The sequence below is a fragment of the Coffea arabica genome, chromosome 6e (genome assembly GCF_036785885.1).
Source record: "Coffea arabica cultivar ET-39 chromosome 6e, Coffea Arabica ET-39 HiFi, whole genome shotgun sequence".
In the NCBI taxonomy this organism is placed as follows: Eukaryota; Viridiplantae; Streptophyta; class Magnoliopsida; order Gentianales; family Rubiaceae; genus Coffea; species Coffea arabica.
This window is the reverse complement of record NC_092321.1, coordinates 33,996,732-34,017,405: the sequence shown is the minus strand read 5'-3', so window position 1 is coordinate 34,017,405 and position 20,674 is coordinate 33,996,732. Positions and strand designations below refer to the sequence as shown.

Genomic DNA, 20,674 nt, shown 5'->3' with positions numbered 1-20,674 from the left:
GTGCCCTGTTCTTGCAAATTCTTCACAATGCTTTTACTCTTTTTTTTTTTTTTTGTTGGTTTTTAATCTGTAAATGCTGTAAGGTTTTTAATAGTCAGTTTTGTCAACTAGTCTTCTATTCCCAGTAAGGCTTAATTTGGGCTATGAGTTTCTAGAAAATGGCTCGTTACGTCTCGTCAGTCACATTCTTCCAAAATCTTCATATCTGACAAACACATTGGGTGGACGTGATTTTTCGTGAGGCCTACTTATGAAAAAATAGCCAGCCAAACAGTCCACGACTCGGTGGACGTGAATGATTTTCTGTATATTTTTTTTCCAATCTCTAGATGCTGTGTAGTTTTCTAAAATCTCCCTGCTGATCCTTAGCTCCCTCCCATTGAATAGGAGCTGCCTTCCAGATTTCCATCGTGTGTGGGCATGTTAGCAATAAATGTTCAATTGTTTCCTGTGCCTCTCCACAGGTTCTGCAAATAGGATCCCCCATTCCTGTTCTTTTATTCACTGCTTCTCTAACTGGCAAGGCTCCTTGTATACAAGAACTTGATTTTTTGTCTGATGTTGAGCCTCCAAATAGTATTCTACATCTGTGTCACTTGTTGGCTTTCATCTGCATAACTTGAGCCAGCTTCATCTAAGCTATTCTTCCTTGCATTCCTGTGATCCTCCATCTGGATTTTGTAGCCTGAGCTGACCGTGTACCTCCCACCAGCCTGTGGTTGCCAAAAATAGCTGTCTTCCCTCCCTGACAGACTTGAGGGAATACTTAGGATCTTCTCAGCATCATATCTATTGAAGACTCTAAAGATGATGTTCTTGTTCCATCTGTTGTGGCAAATGAGCTCATCCACCCTTTTCAGTTCACAATTACTTGGTCTAATTGTAGTGGGCATGCCTGTGACTGTCCGTGGTATCCATTTATGGTCCCAGATTCGTGTACTCCTTCCAGTCCCAACTCTCCTGATCAGGCCCTTATCCAGTACACTTCTTGGATGCATTTTGGGGGGGGGGGGTTACAATGTAGAATAGACTCCTTAGGGAAGTATTTAGCTTTCAACACCTTACTAATAAGAAGGTTTGGATTTGTAAGAATCCTTCATATCTGCTTTCCTAACAGTGCTTTATTGAAGGCTTCAAGGTCCTTGAATCCAAGTCCTCCCTCATTTCTTTTCCGTGTCATTTTTTCCCAAGAAGTCCAGTACATTTTATTCCTGCCATTTGTTTCTCCCCACAAGAAGTTGGCCATCATAGCAGTAATATCTTTACAAAGCTTTCTTGGCAGCTTAAAACATGACATGACGTACGTTGGTATGGCCATTGCTACTGCCTTCAGCATTACCTCTTTCCCTGCTAAGCTAAGGAATTTGTTTTTCCAGTTTTGAAGTCTTCTTTTGATGTTTTCTCCTACAAAGCCAAATATCTGATCTTTAGTTCTTGAGATCACCATTGGAAGGCCTAAGTATTTTCCTTGCTTAGCCTCGGTCATCCCTTCCAGTGCTTGGCACACCTCTTCCCTTTGCTCACTTTGCATGTTTCTGCTGAAAAAGACTGCAGATTTGTCCAGGTTGACTAGTTGTCCTGATGCTTCTTCATAGATTTTAAGGACTTTCATAATCTCAGCAGCCTGTTGCTTGTCAGCTTTGCAGAAGATGAGGGAATCATCTGCAAAGAAGAGATGAGTAATGACAGGTCCATTCCTACTGATTTTCAACCCTTTGATCTCTTTACTATCTTCAGCTTTCCTCAACAAACTGGAGAGTCCTTTAGAACAGATTAAAAATAAATAAGGAGACAAATGGTCCCCTTGTCGTATTCCTCTCTCTGGGGTCACGAATCCTTGGGTTTCACCATTGCAGTTGAATGAATAAGTTACAGTCTTCAAGCATCTATTGATCCAGTTGATCCATGTAGAGCAAAAACCCATTTTTTCCATCATAGCTTATAGAAAATGCCACTCTACCCTATCGTAAGCTTTTGCCATGTCTAGCTTGATTGCCATGTATCCATCATTGCCTTGTCTTTTGTTTTTGAGGTAGTGCATATATTCGTGTGCAACAATCACATTGTCTAAAATCTGTCTGTCTGGAATGAAGGCAGATTGAGTTTTGCTAATGCATTTGTCCAGAACAGATTTCAGACGGTTTGCTAGAATTTTTGAAATGATTTTGTAAAGCACACTACAAAAACTGATAGGCCTATAGTTTTTCAAGCTGGTTGGGTGCAAGATTTTGGGGATGAGGGAAATGACAGTATGGTTTACTGATTTAAGCATGAATCCTGAGTTAAAGAAGGCTTTGATTGCTGGGATAATGTCACTCTTTATGGTACTCCAGAACCTTTGGAAGAATAATGGGGTCATCCCATCTTGTCCTGGGGCTTTTTCAAGATTAATAGAAAAAAGTGTTTCATGAATTTCCCCCTCCTCCACAGCTTTAGTTAGTTTTTCATTCATCTCCTGGGTAATGGAGTGAGGAATACCATCTAGAATTTCTGACATATCTCCCCTCCTCCCACTTTTGAACAAATCCTTAAAGAAATCTGAAATCTCAGTCACATTCTCCTCCTCATTTGCTGTCCACGACCCATTTCCTCTCTGCAATGTCCTAATTCTATTGCTCACTCTCCTACCCTTGACATAGGTGTGGAAGTACCTAGTATTCTTATCACCCTCCCTGAGCCAGTTGATCCTAGATTTTTGGCTCCAGAATTTTTCTTCCTCCTTGTAAGCTTTTTTCAATTGGTTCTTAATATCGTCTAAAATGCCTTTCCTGTTCTCAATGCTAGAGTCCCTTACTCTCTCGAGTTCCTTTCTCAGAACAGTTATTTTATTCCTAGAGTTAGCCTGGAAAGTGTTCCTCCATTTCAGAAGCTCAATTCTGCAATTTTTAATCTTTTTAGTGACTTTGAACATTCTGGAACCTTGTTCTTCCTTACTCCAAGCTTTCTCTATCACCTGTTGGACTCCCTCCCTTTGGAGCCATCTCTTATCAAAATAGAACCTTTTTTTTCCTTTCTTGTCCAGGGTCAGTATCAAGCAAAAGCATGTAATGATCAGAAGCAAAGGTGTCAATATGTTGACATCTAGCCCTTTCAAAATCTTGGAACCATTCAGTATTGCACAGGCATCGGTCCAGCTTTTGCCTAATCTCTCCTTCATTATCCCAATGGTTGCTCCACGTCCAAGGATGTCCTTCAAAACCAATATCTAGCAAACTATTCTGATATATGAAATCTCTAAAATCCTTGAAGCTTCTCTCATCCCTTACTGCTCCTCCCCACTTTTCATCATTGGACAGGATATCATTAAAATCCCCAGCTATTATGTATCTAGTTCCCCAAGGACACTTCCTATTGCTTAGTACCCTCCATTGCTCCTTTCTGATCCTAGGGTCACAGCTAGCGTAAACTCCAACGAACCACCAAAAAGCCTGAGAGGCAGGGTCTTCTATCTTGGCTTCTATCGTGAAGGCAGTTTTATACACCTCCAAGATGTTAGTTTCCTGAGGCCAAAGCAAAGCCATGCCACCTGCTTTATGCATTGCCTCAACTGTTACATTGCAGTCACACCTTAGTCTTCTAGCAACTCTGTCTATCACCTGTTTCCTATTCTTGGTCTCACAAAAAAAAATCAGATTTGGAGAGGAGAGGTTATTCACCTCCCTCAGATGGGGAACTGTCAAGGGAACCTTGTGGGGTCCTGTGACGCCCCGTATGAAGGAGGGTTTCCATTTTGTATATATATCTTTGTTGGACGAGCGGAGGAGTGCAATGTTTGAACTTGGAAAAGAAAAGAAAAGTTTTGAAAAAAGACAGGGGCCGAATCCGGTCGGAAATCCGGCCAGTTTCTGGCCGGATACCTGGCCGGATTGCCTTGCAGTTTTGGAAAAAAATTGAATTGGCCACTGCCTTGAATCCGGCCAAGAATCCTGCCGGAAATCCGGCCAGATTCCGGCCGGATTCTGACGTGGCAGCTTCGGCAGTCACTTTTGACCAACTGTTTTTCTTGATAAATATCTTGTTTTGGCTGCTTTTGCTCTTCATTTTTCACCCTCCTTGGCCGGCTGTCTTGGAGAGAAAACAAGAAAGGAAAAACTCCATTTCTTCTCTTTGATTTCCTTCTTTGAATCTTGAGTTTTAACCGGTGGTTTTGGAAAATATTTCACACAAGGACTCACTAGGGTGGTTTAAAGCTTTTGATGGATTGCTTTTGGATGGGAAGCTCTAAGTGGATAGCTTTCTTGAATTTGAGGTAAGTTGAATAAACAAGTTCCTTGTGGTTCTAATATTGGTTAATCTCGGGTTTGTGATGTTTGAATGTGTTATATTGTGGAGTATTTCATGGGTTTAAGGAATTTATGGTGAATTTCTGATTTATTGGGGATTTTCCCGATTTTATATGAAAGTCATGATTGGTCTTGAATTGATAGCTTATGATGGTGTCAAATGAAGCTCTTGTGCGTTAAATGCAATCGTTTGCGGAAAATTTCAGGGTTATGCGGAAATTCCGGTTGCTAGGGTTTTATTTAGGGATTTTCCAAGGGTGACTTATAAGTTGCTAATTGGCTTTGATTGAAGGATTTTGTGGCCTAAATGGATATGTTTTATTGCTTGTGAACTATATGTGCAAGTGTAGTTGACTGTTACGGATTTGGTGAATATTTGTAGGTTGGAAAATAAAGGAATTAAGGGGAAATGCTGTCCGATTTTGAATAGCGATGGTTACCTTAAGTTTCAGTGAAAGGCTTGGACTTGAATGATGAAATTGTCTATATTGGACGAGGATTGTGAGCCGTGGAGGTGAGTGACCTTAAACTGTTTCCAACGTTACCTTTGAAATGTTTCTTGCATCGTTTTTTTGATTGCATATCCTGTGTGCCGGCATATAAGTTCTTGACATGTTTTGGCTCAAATGAGTACTTGAAATTCGTGTGCTGGACCCCAACGTCTCCTCCACCGTTTAATGTTCCTGTAGAGCACCAATGGGCTCTTTCTCACTGATCAATGTTAAATGTTCAATGTTAAATGATTGTTTGGAGCGTTGAACGTCTAAGTACCATGATTTCACTGGCTCACGAGAGCAAGGAAAGTGCATTGATTACTGAATCATGACATTATTGAAATGAATGATTGTGAAACTGATTTGATAACTGATTTTATGGGTTACTCGCTGAGCTTCTAGCTCACCCCAAAATGTTTTATTCCCCTCCACAGGGTTCAAGGCGAAGGAAGGGCTTGTAGTGCTTATTCGTGGATTATCTCATGTATGGATTGAATTTGGATTTCCTTTTGTGTAATCGTTCATATTGGGATTGTATTGAACGTTTAGAATTGATTGGATGTGTAATAGTCTAGTTTTGGACTTCCTCCTGTATATAGTTGGTATCAAGGATCAGAGTGGCGCAGTGGAAGCGTGGACGCTTCGCTTTTGTTATGTAAATGTTGGAACATTTGAGTTCTATTTGAGATTTTTATCTTGTATTTGATTGAGGACCGTAGTGATCGACTGAGTCCCGGCGAGAGCCGGGCAGGCGGCCCGCCGAACCCTCTGGTTCGCCTTAAGGGGAGGTGGGGCTGTCACAGGTCCCTTTCAGGAATGACCCCGTCACCTCTCCCTTAACTTCAGCAGAATAGATTTCATCCATTGGTTTGGTCTTTTTCCTCTGAATTAACTCAGTATTAGCTTCCTCCATCTCTTCGTCCCTGATCAAGACCTCTCTTTTCCCACCATGCAACTGACTAACTTCATTGCCGTTTACTTCTCTCAAAGGTCTTCTATTTCTGGTTGGGGACGTTAACCTTCTAAATGTCCTCTTAGCCTGCTTGTTAATAGCCTCCTGAACCTTCTCAGTCCTATGGGGTTCTTGGTGGATCACTAGCACTCCTGTAGTTTCCGCATTGACCTCATATTCTTGGTTTTGGTTGTGCCGTTCTGTCTCTTGTTCCTCCTCCATTTCTTCCACTGCAATAGGGGTCTGATTCCCTTCCTCAACTTGTGTCACTAGTGGGAGGGCAAGTCTTTCCTTTTCTAGGTTCATGAGGTCCTCACTACAGCTAGGGATAGCTTCCGTGTGTCCCAGTACATTTGGTGAGGCTTCCTTTTCCTAAACAGTCCTTGACACCTCCCTATCTTCCTTCACTTCCTGAGTGCTGTTTCTTTCTTTGTCAGTAGACAACAGAGATTCCACAAGCCTTTGGTTCAGTTGCTTCCTATTTTGCTGTTGTTCAACCAGTTCTCCTTCTTGAAATCTCCAATATCTTTTGTCACTTGACCCTTCAGTCCTAGTAGAATGTTTCAGAGGTGAGCTTCTAGTGTTTTCAGCTCTCAACCAGGGTCCATACTGATTTTCCCCCTTGTTTCCCCCTAAGACTCTCTTCTCTTTGCAGGATCTCTCACTATGGCCTACTATCCCACAACTATAGCAGAAATCAGGGCACCTTTCTTATTTAAAAGCTACCCACTTAAGTGATCTTGCAACTTTCACCACAGTTCCTCTGAGCAGGGGTTTTGTCAAGTCAACTAAAGCTAAAATATTCAGATGCCTGCCCTCTTTCCCTCCATTCTGAGGTATTAACACCTCTCTTACTTCCTTAAACACTACCCCTATCTTTTTTCCTACCTCCTTAGAAAGCCAGTGCACTGGCAGATTCCAAAGTTGCACCCAAAGGGGTGCAGTCATAAAAGCACGGTAATCCGCTGCTATCCCTTCCTTCCACCTGTTCATAACTAACATTTGGTTATCCATCACCCAAGGACCCCCCTCGATAATTCTTTCCTTATCATCATCACTAGGGATGTTAAACTGAAACACATTGGGTCCGAGCTCCATCACAGTCATATTTCTAGGATATCCCCAAGCAGCCGAAGCAAAATTTTTTACCCCTATGAACTTAGCTATTTTTTCCCCTATAACTCTTCCTATAAGACTACCCTCACAAGCTCTTACTCCCTGATGGAGGTCTTCCAGTTCCAAGGTGGCACCTAACAGCTCATTTCCCTCCAGTGAAAATTTTTTTAACAACTCTGACAAGTCTCCCTCCATAGATAATGTCAGACACTTCTGGACTGTATTACCACTCCACACCCAGGAAAACACTAGTTGTAGCAGAGTTGGAGCAGATAAAAATATAAGAAAGGCGAACTAATAAAACTATTTGATAAAGAGATGCGGCTACTGATTAGAGAAGAAAGTGAAGATTGAAATGCACAAGCAAACTCTGGTCGCAAGCACCTCTAAAAACAAGACAAAGAAATGAAAGACACAGAACCTCAATACGTCTGGCAAATGCTTACCATAGAGTTATTCCTTCTGACGCTTGAGCTTCTGCTTTTCATGCAACATTCACCAAGTGATTGTGCTGCATTCTTTAGCCTTAATTCCAGTCCAGTTTGGAAATGGAGATATCTCAGAAATTGCGGGAATGTGGTAGTTTGAAAATGTTTGATTTTGCTGACTTTCCCACCAAGGGGGAAGTGGCTCTTATCCCAAGAGAGAGCACTTCTACTAAGAGTGAGAAACACCTCTATTTAGAGAGAGGAATCTCCTTTGCTTCTCTGGGGTCCTTTTTCCAATCTCTAGATGCTGTGTAGTTTTCTAATGCAAAGCAAGGCTCATTTTGGGTGGTAAATTTAAGACAATTATTGTTTAGACGCATTCTGTAAATACTTTTGTATCCCACAAACATGTATAAATATAGATTCTATAGTCAAAAGTTTGAGTAGAACTTTTACAAAAGTTCCATCCAAGAAATCCCTGACCTAGTGGATGTGGAACATTAAAATGTAACTTTAAATCATGTTATATTTGGGTAAAATTTTCATGTATTGTCGGTGTACGTTAGCGGGTTTAAATATATGTTACATATGTTAAATTTAGTGTTTAAATTTAAATTGAAATGATGTGACATGTATCTAAACCCATGAATATATGTATATATATATTGTAGGAAAAATTAATCCTCCCTAGTAAATATTTAACCTTAGTAATTAGAGCAAAGCAATTGAGTATCATATTTAGGATGATTTTAGAAGTTAAACTAAAAAACCAAAAAAAATTTAAGCAGTTTTTCAGCCCCGTGGCTTCTTTGGAGAAATGGTAGCCACAATCGGGAATTTTAGCCAGCCACTTCGGTCTGGAATTACGCGAATGCCATCATTTTAACCAAAATTCCCTCTCCAATCTCCATGTGCCATCATTCAAGGGTGCACCTCGACAGGGGACAACGTCCTCCCAAGGTTTAAAAAAATTCAATTTTACTCCTATAAAAATTTGAAAAGTTTTAAATATTGAACTTTTGCTCCTGAAAAAAACTCTAAACTTTTTAAATTATATATTTAGATGTAGATAAGTTTTTTTTTTACTTTTTTTTTAATTTTTTAAAACAAGGCAGGGGTGGGACTTTAAGAAACAGGGAATGAAAAGGGAATTTGAATCCAGAACCTCTAATTTAGATTTAAATAAGCTAAAACACTCCTCTCAATATATATTTTCTGGTTCCATCTATGCCACCATTCTAACCAAAGTTCCCTGTTCATACAATCCAATCATTTGACACCCTACGAGATTCTTTATTGCGTGCATAGACCATTGAAATTCAGCTAAACAGCTAGAATCATTTTCACACTCCTAATTCACTTGACCAAAAACAGTCACATTTGCCATTCTCTAATGGGAAAAAACCTTAAAAAAATAACGCAGCTTGGTACTTTTGAACAACTTGGCACATTTTTAGTATACTAAAATCTTGATTACTAATATGAATGTAACATGGTAGTAATACTCACAGCAACAGAATCCGACCAAAAACTAGCTAGTTAACCAACAATTGTCAAATATGTCACAGGCGAACCGTCTCCTTGAGCTAAATGCATAGTTATTAAATCCGGTTTGGGAAGGAACCCGGCGAAAGAGATAGGTCAACGGGTTATTAGTTCAACCAGTGGGTGAGTGACCCAACCGATGGGTTACTAAATATACTTAAATATTATGTCTCATAATTTTTTATATGGTTGAAACTATAATAAATTATGCCATAGTAAATGCTCAGTTAGTCCAATTTATTATAGAATCATTAATTCTTGTAAGAATTAACAAAAGCTAAATTTAATTAGTAATCCACCAAACTTCAAATATAAAATTTTATCTAAGTGTAATTATCTAGTTTATTTACGAATTTTAAGTGCAAAAGGTTATTAAGAATGATATTTGCCTTTTAAATGAATTGTGTAATATGTTATTTTTTAAATCCATTTCATAACTTATAGAATTTGGGGAATAATAAATTATTAAAAGATTCCAAGAAAATTTTGTTTTGGAGAAATAAAATAAGAATAAAGTTTAATATATAATATAAGAAGGACCAAACAAGCAACACATGGTTGTTGGTCCAGTGGTGATTGCATTTTATTTCTATACCAGAGGTTTCAAGTTTGAATCATCGCTTCAACATCTACTAAAATTTTTTCGCACAACACGGGTTCCTTACAAAACTGTCCAGTTCAGCCGAGTTGATCGGTCAAACTGGACAGTGGTGATTGCAACACATGGGTTGTTGGTATAGTGGTGATTGCACTTTATTTCTATACCGGAGTTTCAAGTTTGAATCATCACTTCAACATCTTCTAAAAAATTTTCGCACAACAACCCGGGTTCCTTACAAAACTGTCTAGTTCAGCCAAGTTGATCGGTCGAACCGTCGGTCCGTTGACTTGCTCAAATGATTCAATTAGCAACCCAACCCGGTTTCATGGCCAGTTCACCAAGTTGATCGGTTGAACCTCCGGGCCGGATTGGGTTTAATAACAATTGCTAAATGTACCGTAGGTATGCCACATGCTTGAAGAGCTACTACCATAACTTGTCACGGTAACAAAACTAAGGTAGAGGTGTGATTTATTTTTGAAACTTTTCTTGCTCATCTAGTCACTTTGCTTATATCTTACGTGTTGGGATCCAAATGCGAAATAAACCACTATTAAGAAATCAAGAATGCAATGAAATACAAGTCATAGTAGATATATAGAAGTGACACATAAGATTTAACGTGTTTCAACTGCACATCAAACCTTGTAAGGTTGATACTTTTATAAAACAAAAACTTCTATTCAAAAAAAAACGTGATTCAACAAGAACACATTACTCGATTAACATATAGGAAGGATTAATCTTTTCTAAGCATTGGATAAATGACAACTATGCAAAATTTGAATTTGAAATTCAACTTTTGCATATATGTCATGAATCCAATGATAATAGTGTATATATTGTCAATGTAAATAATATTTACTCTAATAGAAAACAATAGTTTTGAGAGTTTCTAGACACGTACAAATAAGAAATTCCTGATTACTATCCAAATAAATAGAAACTGCTAAAAACTATTTATTTGTCACATGGAATAAAATTTAGGATTAATCTTATATACACTGCTAGTGTATATACTATCACCATTAAATATATGACACGTGCAAAATTTAAAGAGTAAATCTTATATACACTGACAGTATATACACTATTACAAATAATTGATTCATGACATATGTACAAAAGTTGAATTTCAAATTCAAATTTCATATCATTCATTCAATGGTGACAGTGTATATACTGTCAGTGTAGAAAAGATTAATTTAAATTTAAATTTGAAATTCAAAATTTGCTCGTGTGTTATCCATTCAATCGTAATAGTGTATACACTGATAGTGTATATAAAATTTACTCTACAACTAATCTAAGGTTATCTAAGGTTACACTGACAGTGTATATAATACACTATCAAGTTTCTATAAAAAATTTTCAAAAATAACTAAATAAGACTCATTGACAAGTTGAGCCATTTAATCATAGGACAACCTTAGATTTTGATACGTCAGAGGCAACTCAATGAACATTCAAGGCTTAGGAAATAATTACCCTGCGAATGTAGGAGCAGGCTTCTTTTGGTGCCTCTCCTCCCTTTTTTACCTTAGTCTTCTACATGCGAAGCCATCTTGTAAAAGACCTGCCAATTTTGAATGCACTCATCAAATGACAATTGTGACATCAAAATAAAAGAGTTAGACCATCAAATCTTTTGTGAACTAGGCCCAACATTTAAAAAAAATAAAATTCTTAGTGAACCCAATTGGCTAGCAGTTTAATTTAATAATTATCCCACCAATTTGGTTTAAGCAGAATGAATTGAAATTTAACTCAAAACAATTCAAACACAAAAGTTATTTTTCCAAACGAAAAATTAATGTTTTAGCTAGTCCTAACTAGTTTTTGGTTTTTTAGAAATGAAACCACTTTGATGTATAGCTTCAGTGAAAAGTTTCATATTATTAGGGAAATTTGCCAAATTGATCCTTAACATTTTCACAAAAAACTTTTTTAGTATCTAACACTTAAAATCAGTCAGAATAGTTCTTAACATATAAATTATGAGCCAGTTTGGTCCTAATACTCGTATCTGCTCTCTTTTCCCGCTAATTTCAAGGGTAAAATTGGAAACATTCGTTAATCCATAATTTTCCACAAGTCCAATTCCGCCCATCTGCTTGCAGCACTTTGTAGGTGCCTTGGAATTTCACCTTCTATTCCACATCCAGCCAAGTGAATTGCGTTTATCGATGGCATATCCACAAGCCAAGTTGGAATTGACGAGAGTTTCAGCGGATTGAATGATAGATAGAGTCTTGAAAGATTCGTGAGAGAAGACATCTCCACAGGTAGTGGTCCTTCAATCATGTTGTTCGAGATGCTTAAGGTGAAAAGTGGGAGCAGGCCAATAGTTTTTAGTAGTCTACCAGATAATCTGTTCCCACCAAGATTTAACTCTGCCAATGATTGTAACTGGCCTAAGTTGGAAGGGACTGGCCCCTCAAGCTGGTTATTCTCAAGGGACAGTGTGACGAGTGACTTCAGTTGCCCAAAAAAAGAAGGAATCCTTCCTGCAAGATGATTATTACCCAGTAAAATAGAGCGCAAAGAACTTTACTTGTCAATGGAAAACGGAATTCCCCCAGTCAACAGATTGTTTGATAGCTTAAGATCTTGGAGTGCCTGCAAGTTACCAATACTTTTTGGTATAAAGCCTGTTAGTAAGTTATTCTCTAGATACAAGTTCACCAGATTCATCAAATTTCCAATAGAACCCGAAAAATGGTTTGAAGTAAGATCCATTGTTCCAAGACTGCTGAGATCTCCAAGGCCGGAAGGAAGAGAGCCAGAGAAGTTGTTAGAATTTAGATGCACTTCCTCAAGTTTCGATAGCTTACCAATGCTTTCTGGTATTGGATCACTTAGACCATTGTAAGAGAGGGCCAAAGTTCGGAGCTTTGCCAAATTCCCAATCAGCGGAGGGATCTGCCATAAGAAAGAAAGAGAATGGTGGAAAATTATGGATTAACTAATGTTTTCAATTTTGCCTTTAAAATTATGCCGGTGTGCTTTTTTTAGTCGGAAAAAAGAGCAAATATAAGCATTAGGACCAAGCTAGCTCATAATTTATATGTTAGGAATTATTCTAACTGATTTTAAATGTTAGGGACTAAAAAATTTTTTTGTGAAATGTTAGGGATCAATTTGGTAAATTTTCCCATATTATTATGACTAATCTGAGTTTTAAAAGATCACATGTTGAGTGAATTATTAAGAAGAAAAACTACTAATTTTGCTCGTCACAAAGTTGCTTTATTTTTCAAAAAGTCAACTACTCTTTGTGAATAGTTGTTTTTTTTAAAGGGATAATTTCACAAACCTCCCCTGAGATTTCTGACACTTGCACTGGACCCCTCCAGGTTTTAAAATTTTCACCTAGCTCCCTGGCAGAGTATTGGGGTCCATGGCTGACATGCAGAGCGCTGAAATGACCAATTTGTCCGCAGAATTGTATTTTTCCTTCTTATCGTGCATATTAACCTCAAAATGCATGCACCATTTTAGCTAGCTGTATACTGATTGCAGAGATAGTTAATAGACTGTGGAGCTGATTAATTTTCCCGTGATATTTGTTTTTTATTTGTGGTTTATGAACCAACCTCCTTTGAATCGATCAGCAATATAACAGTTACAAGTGATTTGGCAGGAAAGAGTAATTGAGAATAGGTTCGAAGTTGGTTCTTCACAGGGACCCCAAAAATGGGCGTGGCAAATGCAAAGTCAGTTAAGTGCTGCCCCAGTGACAGTTTTTTCAACTGCAGCATCATCAGGATTCTCATCTTCGGCTTCCAATGCTTCCTCTCCTTCATCAAAGGCTCCTAACTCCTCGGCTCTCGGTCTATGCTTTGCTTCACACCCGGTGTCATCTACTAACACTAGTCAATGCCGTTTCCAGCTCGGGCCACAATGGCCGCCTACATAAATCTGCTTCCTTGACCTGAGCATAATATTTGTGAATAGGCAGACCTAACAGAGACCGTGCATTCATTTGTATGACTTCGAATTAGACATATAGATGGTGTGATTGACTTGTTTCACACATATAGTGTTCTAGTTTCATGGGGAAAAGATGCTGCCCTCATTTGATCTTTAATCAACAAGACTACACAACACTTGTGCTTTTTCTTGCTTCTTGTTCTAATGCTTTTTTTTTTGTGGGTAGCAGAAATTCTTTGACGTCTTGATTCACATTCTACTGGTCAGCTAAGTTTTGCAGTTGCGATATTCATGATACCTATATCCTGTATCGAATCTCTGATAGCATTTAATTGTGATTTGAGGAGGAAGACATCTATTTTACAGTCCCTGGCAAAATGAGAGTTACCCATGGACGCAAAAGTTCCAACACACCCATCCCATCCCATCCCATCCCATCCCGTCCTGAATAAAATGATTTTGAGCAGCAGAAATACAATTTGTCCGGATTCTTTTGCTCTCTGATATCTTCACTGTGGCCTTGCGATTGCAGTAGCAATATCTGTTTTTAATAGTGAAAGTTGTGGGTGAATTCCAGGATTCTGCTGGTTGGCTTGAAGAGGACATTGAATCTGTTAAATGTTTTCACTATAGCCTTCTGTTAATGCTCCTCACAATCTTTTGGCATGAGGATAAAATGTGCTTTCCAGATGTTTATATGCAGTTAGAGGTTTCCAAATTTTTTGCCGTTGGAAGATTGCAGGTTGCCGTTGGCTATTCCTATCGGCTACTGAAGATGTCTCCATGTAACAGAAAAAATATTCCTGAATTGCATTTATACCCCTTCAACTTTGATAATCATCTCCACCTTTTTAATAACAAGCAATCTTGTAGTAATATAGTGAGGAAGAGGGTATTCATGGAATATAAATGTCATCTCTATCATGATAGTAATATTTTAATCCTAATTGGACTGAATTGTTACCAAAATTTGAAAAACAAGGGAGCTAGGTGAAAATTTTAAAACCTGGAGGGGTCTCAATGTAAGTGTCAGAAACCTCAGGGGAGGTTTGTGAAATTATCCCTTTTTTAAATCCTCAAATTATGATAAAAGTTAAGTTACTTCAGTAAGTTTATCTCATTTTTTAAGTCTTGTTGCTCAATCAGAACTTCCAAGACTGGCAAGAGGTGCGAACCTTCTTTTTCAAATATTGTTATTTGTATCTTACGCTTTTCATAGGCTTTTTGTTAGGGAATAGTACTCTTGATTGATTACTTTTTTCCTCATGTAATTTTGGAGATAAAGTTTATATCCCTCTTTGTTTTCTCATAGATTTCACTAAAATTTAGGAATAGCATCCCTCCTCCATGTATGGGGCTTGTCAAAAAATAAATAAGTGCTGTTGCTTAAGAAATTTTATAGTGATTTTCCAAGAAAACCTACTTAAGGGGGGTTAAGTAAATTATAAGTTTGGTGAGACACATGACCACTGTCGAGGAGAACTTGGTCTAATGGGTCTCCTCTGTTTCTTATATCTACCGTCTTCCATACTAGAAGCAAAAAAAAAAAAAAAAAAAAAACTAGAAACATTAGCCGAATGAATCAAGAGACTGTACGCAAGGTAAACGGCTTCATCCCCTTTGTGTTTTCCAAAACTTGTTTTTTTTTTTTTCTAAATAACTTGGGTTTCATGCGAAAAAAAATTTATTTTTAGCTAATTGCATGCTCGTTGGAATTCTATTTTATGTATGGAAACTAGATCATAGAAGGTTTATTCACGTAATTCAAGTCTAAGAAAAATGTGCAAATGAGTTGTTTTGAATGTTTGATTAGTATGCCTGTGTATGTGTATGCGTGATTATGTGGTTACCTCACGTGATCATGAACATATATGCGAATTTCACTGACAAACTCAAATTTCCATTAGTAATTTTTCAAGCCTTGCATGGGATGTTATAGTTACTTACGTGATTCAAGAAGAGTGGGGACAAATAAAAATTTTTTTTTTTTGCCAAACTTCAAAAGCGAAGTTAAACGCCTCTTAAACTGTGGAAAATAGTTTTTGCTGCGAATTTAGCACGAATTTTGAGGTCTCCTGTATACAGCCGTTGGGTCGGTGGCAAATACTACTATTTCCCACAGATTTACCATGGTTTCAGCTTTGTCACAAAAGAAGTGTAATTTATGCATTCCACTTTTTATCACAGCTTTTTTAACACAATTCAAGACTGTTGCCAATACTTTTTGCACAGAATTACATCCCCAGTTCAGCATTGTTGAAAACATTTTCTGCTACACCCTAATACAACGGACGGTTTGTCTAGTGGGTAAGATATATTTCAAGTGTTATATTTTTGAAAATATAAGATTAATTAGAAAAAGTAAATAAATACGAGGAACGGTAAGCAAGATTAAATGGGAAAAGTATATAAATGGAAGAGAAGATGACAATTGTTAGTATGTATATATATATATATATATTGTAGACACCAAAAATTTCATCAATTCAATCTTAACTGTATTTAGCTTTATTCATTCAATTTCTGACTCTCTTTGATTCAATTTTAGTTTTTATTATTATTTATTTATTCTTGTTTCATATTTATTATTTTTAATTGATTTGAGGTTGCAAATAGTAATTGATGTTTATTCTTATTTTAATACATTAAAATTCATCATTTTCTTTTTAAAGCAATTTTACGCTAAATTTTAGGAAAAATCCTGAATAAAGATCCATTTTATTTTTTTTAAAATTTGATTTTTTCTTGCTAAGGCATTTTGCAAGGTAATTTTAGAAAAATTAGCATATTAAACAAGTGTGTCAATTGCATGTTGAACAAGTGTGCAAATAAGCATTAGACAAGTGGTTAAGGAATGATAGGACAAGTGTTTAGGGAGGGGTAGGTGTTTGAGACACCTGGAGGTCTAAGAGAGGAGAAAAGGTACGAAAGGCTAAAAAAATCAAGGGAAGCTCTCGGCTGGGGGGCAAGCGGGGGAATGGAAAGGGAAAACAGGGGAAGGTTTTGGGCGGGGCTAAGGGCTGAAAAAAAGGGAAAAACGGAGAGGAGGCTTCATCTGGGTTGGAAGAAAAACAGAGAGAGGGGCTACGGAAACTGACGGCAAGGGGGGACGGCCAGAAGAAAAGCTTCGGATGGAAAAAATGAAAAGAAAAAAGGAAAAAACAGAGAGAGGGAGGTCGGCAAGAAAAATCAGAAGAAAGGAAAAAGAGGTTACGGACGAAAGAAAGAAACAGAGCAACAAAGAAAGAGGCGGCGGACAAGGAAGCAGGGAGCTTGGTCTAGGAAAACAGAAACAGAGGAAGGAAAAGGGTCTTCGGCCAAAGGTGAAATGGAAGCAAGGAAAGCAACGGCAGCAGCAACACAACGGTTGAGCTAGGGGGGTAGAAAAGAACAAGAAGGGACGGCTAGAATCTGGGGCAGGGAGGAGATGAAAAAGGGTCGAAGAAATGGAGGAATTCCTCCTGGTAGGAAGGAACGGCTTCGCGTTTTCTTAATCAAAATTCTGATCCGATTTGCCCATCGAACTCCTTCTCCAACCCCTTCCAAAGCCATCTTACCACCACCACCAATTTCAGCATGCCCTTTGCCGAGGCACAACCACAACTCCACCCTGCCGCCTGCTCAGTTTCTTCTTCACGACCCTGCCGTTGCCGCAGCCAGCTGCGCCTTCCTCGTCCAACAAGGGAAGAAAATGCAAGCTGAGGAAAAAGGCAGCCATAGCCAAACGAAAACAAAGAAATCAACAACTAGTTGTTGTTTCCGCCGCTACCGCCAGATTCGTCCACTGCTATCCGCGAAAGTGCGCCAAGCAAGAGCACGGTAAGTTTTTCCTTTCTCTCCTCTTTAAATTTCAGTTGTGGTAAAGCTGTTGAAATGGTTTGCCGTGAGCATTTTGTTTCCATTTTATGTTGATTGTTCATTTTTCTTTGAAATACACATGCTTTGTATGTTGACTGGATTAGAATCCCTTTGTGTTGTTGATAATTTTTGGGCTCAGATTTCCATCCATTGCGCTGAAAATCGCTAAAATCCTCCATGCCCATGTAGTGTTTGACAAAATGTCCGAATGGAAATTTTGAACCAAGAGGAGGTTTTCTATGTTTTTGTCAATAGGGACTCCGGCCAGTCTAAAATTAGGTAGAATATGTGCGTTTGTTTAGCTGATGGAAGGGAAAGAAAATCATGATTTTGAAGTTGTTTTCTTTCATTTTTTGTCATCTGCATTTTGAGATGCTATGTTTGAGTGTTTTGTTCGATAGTTTGCTGGATTTGAGAAGCATCAAAAGTTGCAGAAACTTTTCCTCTTATTCGCATCGAAGAAGAAAGCTTCTGCGGAACCTGAAGCATAAATGTCTGAAAAATTGCGATTGAACCCTTCATTTTCTGCCTAATTTCATTGTGGCCCAAAATCTGGGAAATTGAACTAATTTTGTCCTTTTAAGTTTAGTCCTCTGTTTGCATATTTTATGTGACTTTGTGGATAGATTAATTCTTGATTTTAGGGTCATGATTGTGACTCAATAATTTCAGTTGATTTTATCATGTTGGGTTTAATGAAACAAGTGATGTGGGCTAAGAGATTATCTTTTGTTTGGGTCTAAGAAAGTGGCTTTTGATTATGTTGTTTGGGTTTTTGGTTTGGGCTAGAGAGTAGAAACCCATCGTTTTGTTGGTTAACTTTGGGGTCTTAAGTGATAGAATGGTCCATTCTTTTTGCTCTGAATTTCGGTTGGGCTAGAGAGTCTTGGCCCAAACAAATAAAGAAAAGGGCCCAATGGCCTGTTAAGTCAAGTAGCCCAATGACGAAATTTCATTCCAGTCCCCTGACTTTTGGATATTTTTACTGTGGCCCTAGACATTTCCGTTCCTTTCAATTGAGTCCCTGGTTTAATTGCAAATAGGCCCCTAAACTTTATTTTTCTTTAATTTTGACCCCAAAATTTTGACAATCTTTGCAATCAGGTCCTTTCTTCTCTTGACTTCTTAAATGTGAATTGTCGACATGATTTAATTGATTCAAATTCATGCTTATTTTTATCCTTTGTGATTATTTGCCAAATAAATTGGTACCTTGACCTTTTTATTGTTTTGAAGCTAATATCTCATTTACTCGATTTCCGTTGCAAGGGAGGTAACTTCTATATTCTTGAGTTTATTTTTTCCTACGTGCTCCTACGTGTTATGTGAATATGCATGTCTACTTTGCTTTCTTTGCCTTTCTTTAATTCTTTTCATTTTTTCTACTTACTTTTGCTTTTTATTTAAGTTATTCATTATGGGGTATGTGTACACCTCTTGGCTTGTAATAGTTAGGGATTTAATTATTTTATTCTTTTCCCCCCTTTTAGATTGTAGTAGGGTCTCCCTAATGTAATAGATAGGGCTTGGAGGAGCATTCAATGAAGACCTACCGAAGTCATGTGCCTAGCTAGCAAATGTAATAGTTAGGGCTTTAATTGTCTTATGTGTCTTGCATGCTTAGTTACTACGTGTTAATTTGCTTTGTTAGGGCTCTTGCATCTAGTCGAGCATGCTAAATGCTATGTGCTATGTGTTTACGAGTATTTTGGCATGTCTACTTGCTTTCATAGCCATGAATGAATGGAATGGATGAATGTACGTTTCCGCTAGTCCAACGCTAGTCGGAATTCATAGAATGGGCTAGTCCAACGCTAGACCCTTAGGGATTTCCCCTCATTAGCATATCACTTGCTTGTTCACCACATATCATGCATTTTTCTTAGTTTTATCACTTGGCATGCTCCTCGAACCCCCTTTCCCTTCATTTTAGGATTTTTGCATATCATGATAGTTGTAGGGTCCATTTGCTTGAGGGTCCCCTTCCGATAAGGGAAACGAGCGAGTGTGGCTACTCGATAGCCTTAGCACGCTAGTTTCGCCTTCTAATCAAAGGGAAAATCAAGTCACGATTTAGGTCTCCCCGTACCCAATATGCATGAATTCCCTAGGCTCATGCATTCTCAATCCACTCTATCGTTACACTTTCACTTTTGTCTCATTTGCACACATGCACCTTTTTATCACCTTCACTTGCACACGAACACATTTTTGTCTCCACTTGCACACGAACCCTTTTATCTTCACTTGCACACGAGCATTTTATCTTCACTCGCACACGAGTACTTTCATCTACATTTGCACACCTTCACTCTTATCCTATTACTGTTATCATTTTTCTCATTTCACACAAACTCACACTTTCACATGGCATGCATTCCACTCATTTTTCACGTCATTTAGGTTTAGGTGTGACCTCTCCAAAAGGATCATTATTGGGCTTCACAATTAATGTGATTGGCACCACTCAACCTTTGAAGAGAAATTTCCCCCAATCCCCCAAGGTCTAGGTTTTTGCATTCATATAGACATATCCAACACGCGATACATACCTTGGGTAGAAAAATTAGGAAAAATTGGTTCAAGTCACGCAACTAGCCTTGGCTAGGTCGAAGGGGTGCCTTGGATTTTTATCCTTGCCTTCCCCTTCGTCAAATGTGACCCCCGATCCCTCTTTTGGTTACGTAGACCCAAAAAGTTCTTTAAAAGGGTTTATTTACTTTTTTTTATTAAAAAAAACAAAAATCATTTTTGGGTGACTTGGTACACCTTAACTCTATACCAAGTGGCGACTCCATTTTCATTAAAAAACCCTTTTTTGAACTTCACTTGGCCAAATCGTCGCATTCTTAAGTCCCATGGCCTTTTACTTTTCATTTCGCACACGTTCACATGTATATCACACACACACTTACACCACACACCACACACATTCACACCATTTCAAAAAGTGGGGCGCGACATATATATTTATATATTTATATGGTACGTTAGGTGAATACTATGTATGTTAACGAGTGTTTTAAGGGCACTCGTTAGAAAAATCCTATAATGGAACAACAATTTGTTCTAATACTTTCAAATGGAAAAAATTAACAAAAGATAGGCAATGATTTCAAGGCTATAATGGTTTCCAAAAATAAAAAACCAATTGTTACAAAATGGTACTATTTAACAGTAAGAAAGATATCCATTATCAAATACTTTACACAACATTTAAATTCTTAACAAGAATATATCTATTACTGACATTTTTGAATCAACAAAATGAAAAAAATTCTACTGCTACAAGCTGCAACCCAGATGCACCTCTGAACAAAAAGACCATCGTCAAGTTTCTTTCACTTCTCATTATTGTTATTCATAACCTACAATAGAATGTTCTAGTTATAATTAGCACACTCAGTTATCAATGAAGCAAAAATAAATTAAAGCCAAAGTTGAAATGACTTAAGAACCAATTC

The 20,674-nt window shown here is 37.9% G+C and overlaps 1 protein-coding gene across 1 annotated transcript; it reads right to left on the bottom strand.

Moving 5' to 3' along the window:
- Positions 1–1,939: 1,939 nt before the first annotated feature.
- On the bottom strand, positions 1,940–6,035 carry LOC140009868 (uncharacterized). Its single transcript, XM_072056201.1, has 3 exons — positions 5,579–6,035; positions 3,000–3,547; positions 1,940–2,842 (listed from the first exon to the last, which is right to left on the bottom strand). Exons 1-3 carry the CDS (start codon positions 6,033–6,035, stop codon positions 1,940–1,942), a joined length of 1,908 nt encoding a protein of 635 aa, XP_071912302.1.
- Between the last annotated feature and the right edge of the window lie 14,639 nt (positions 6,036–20,674).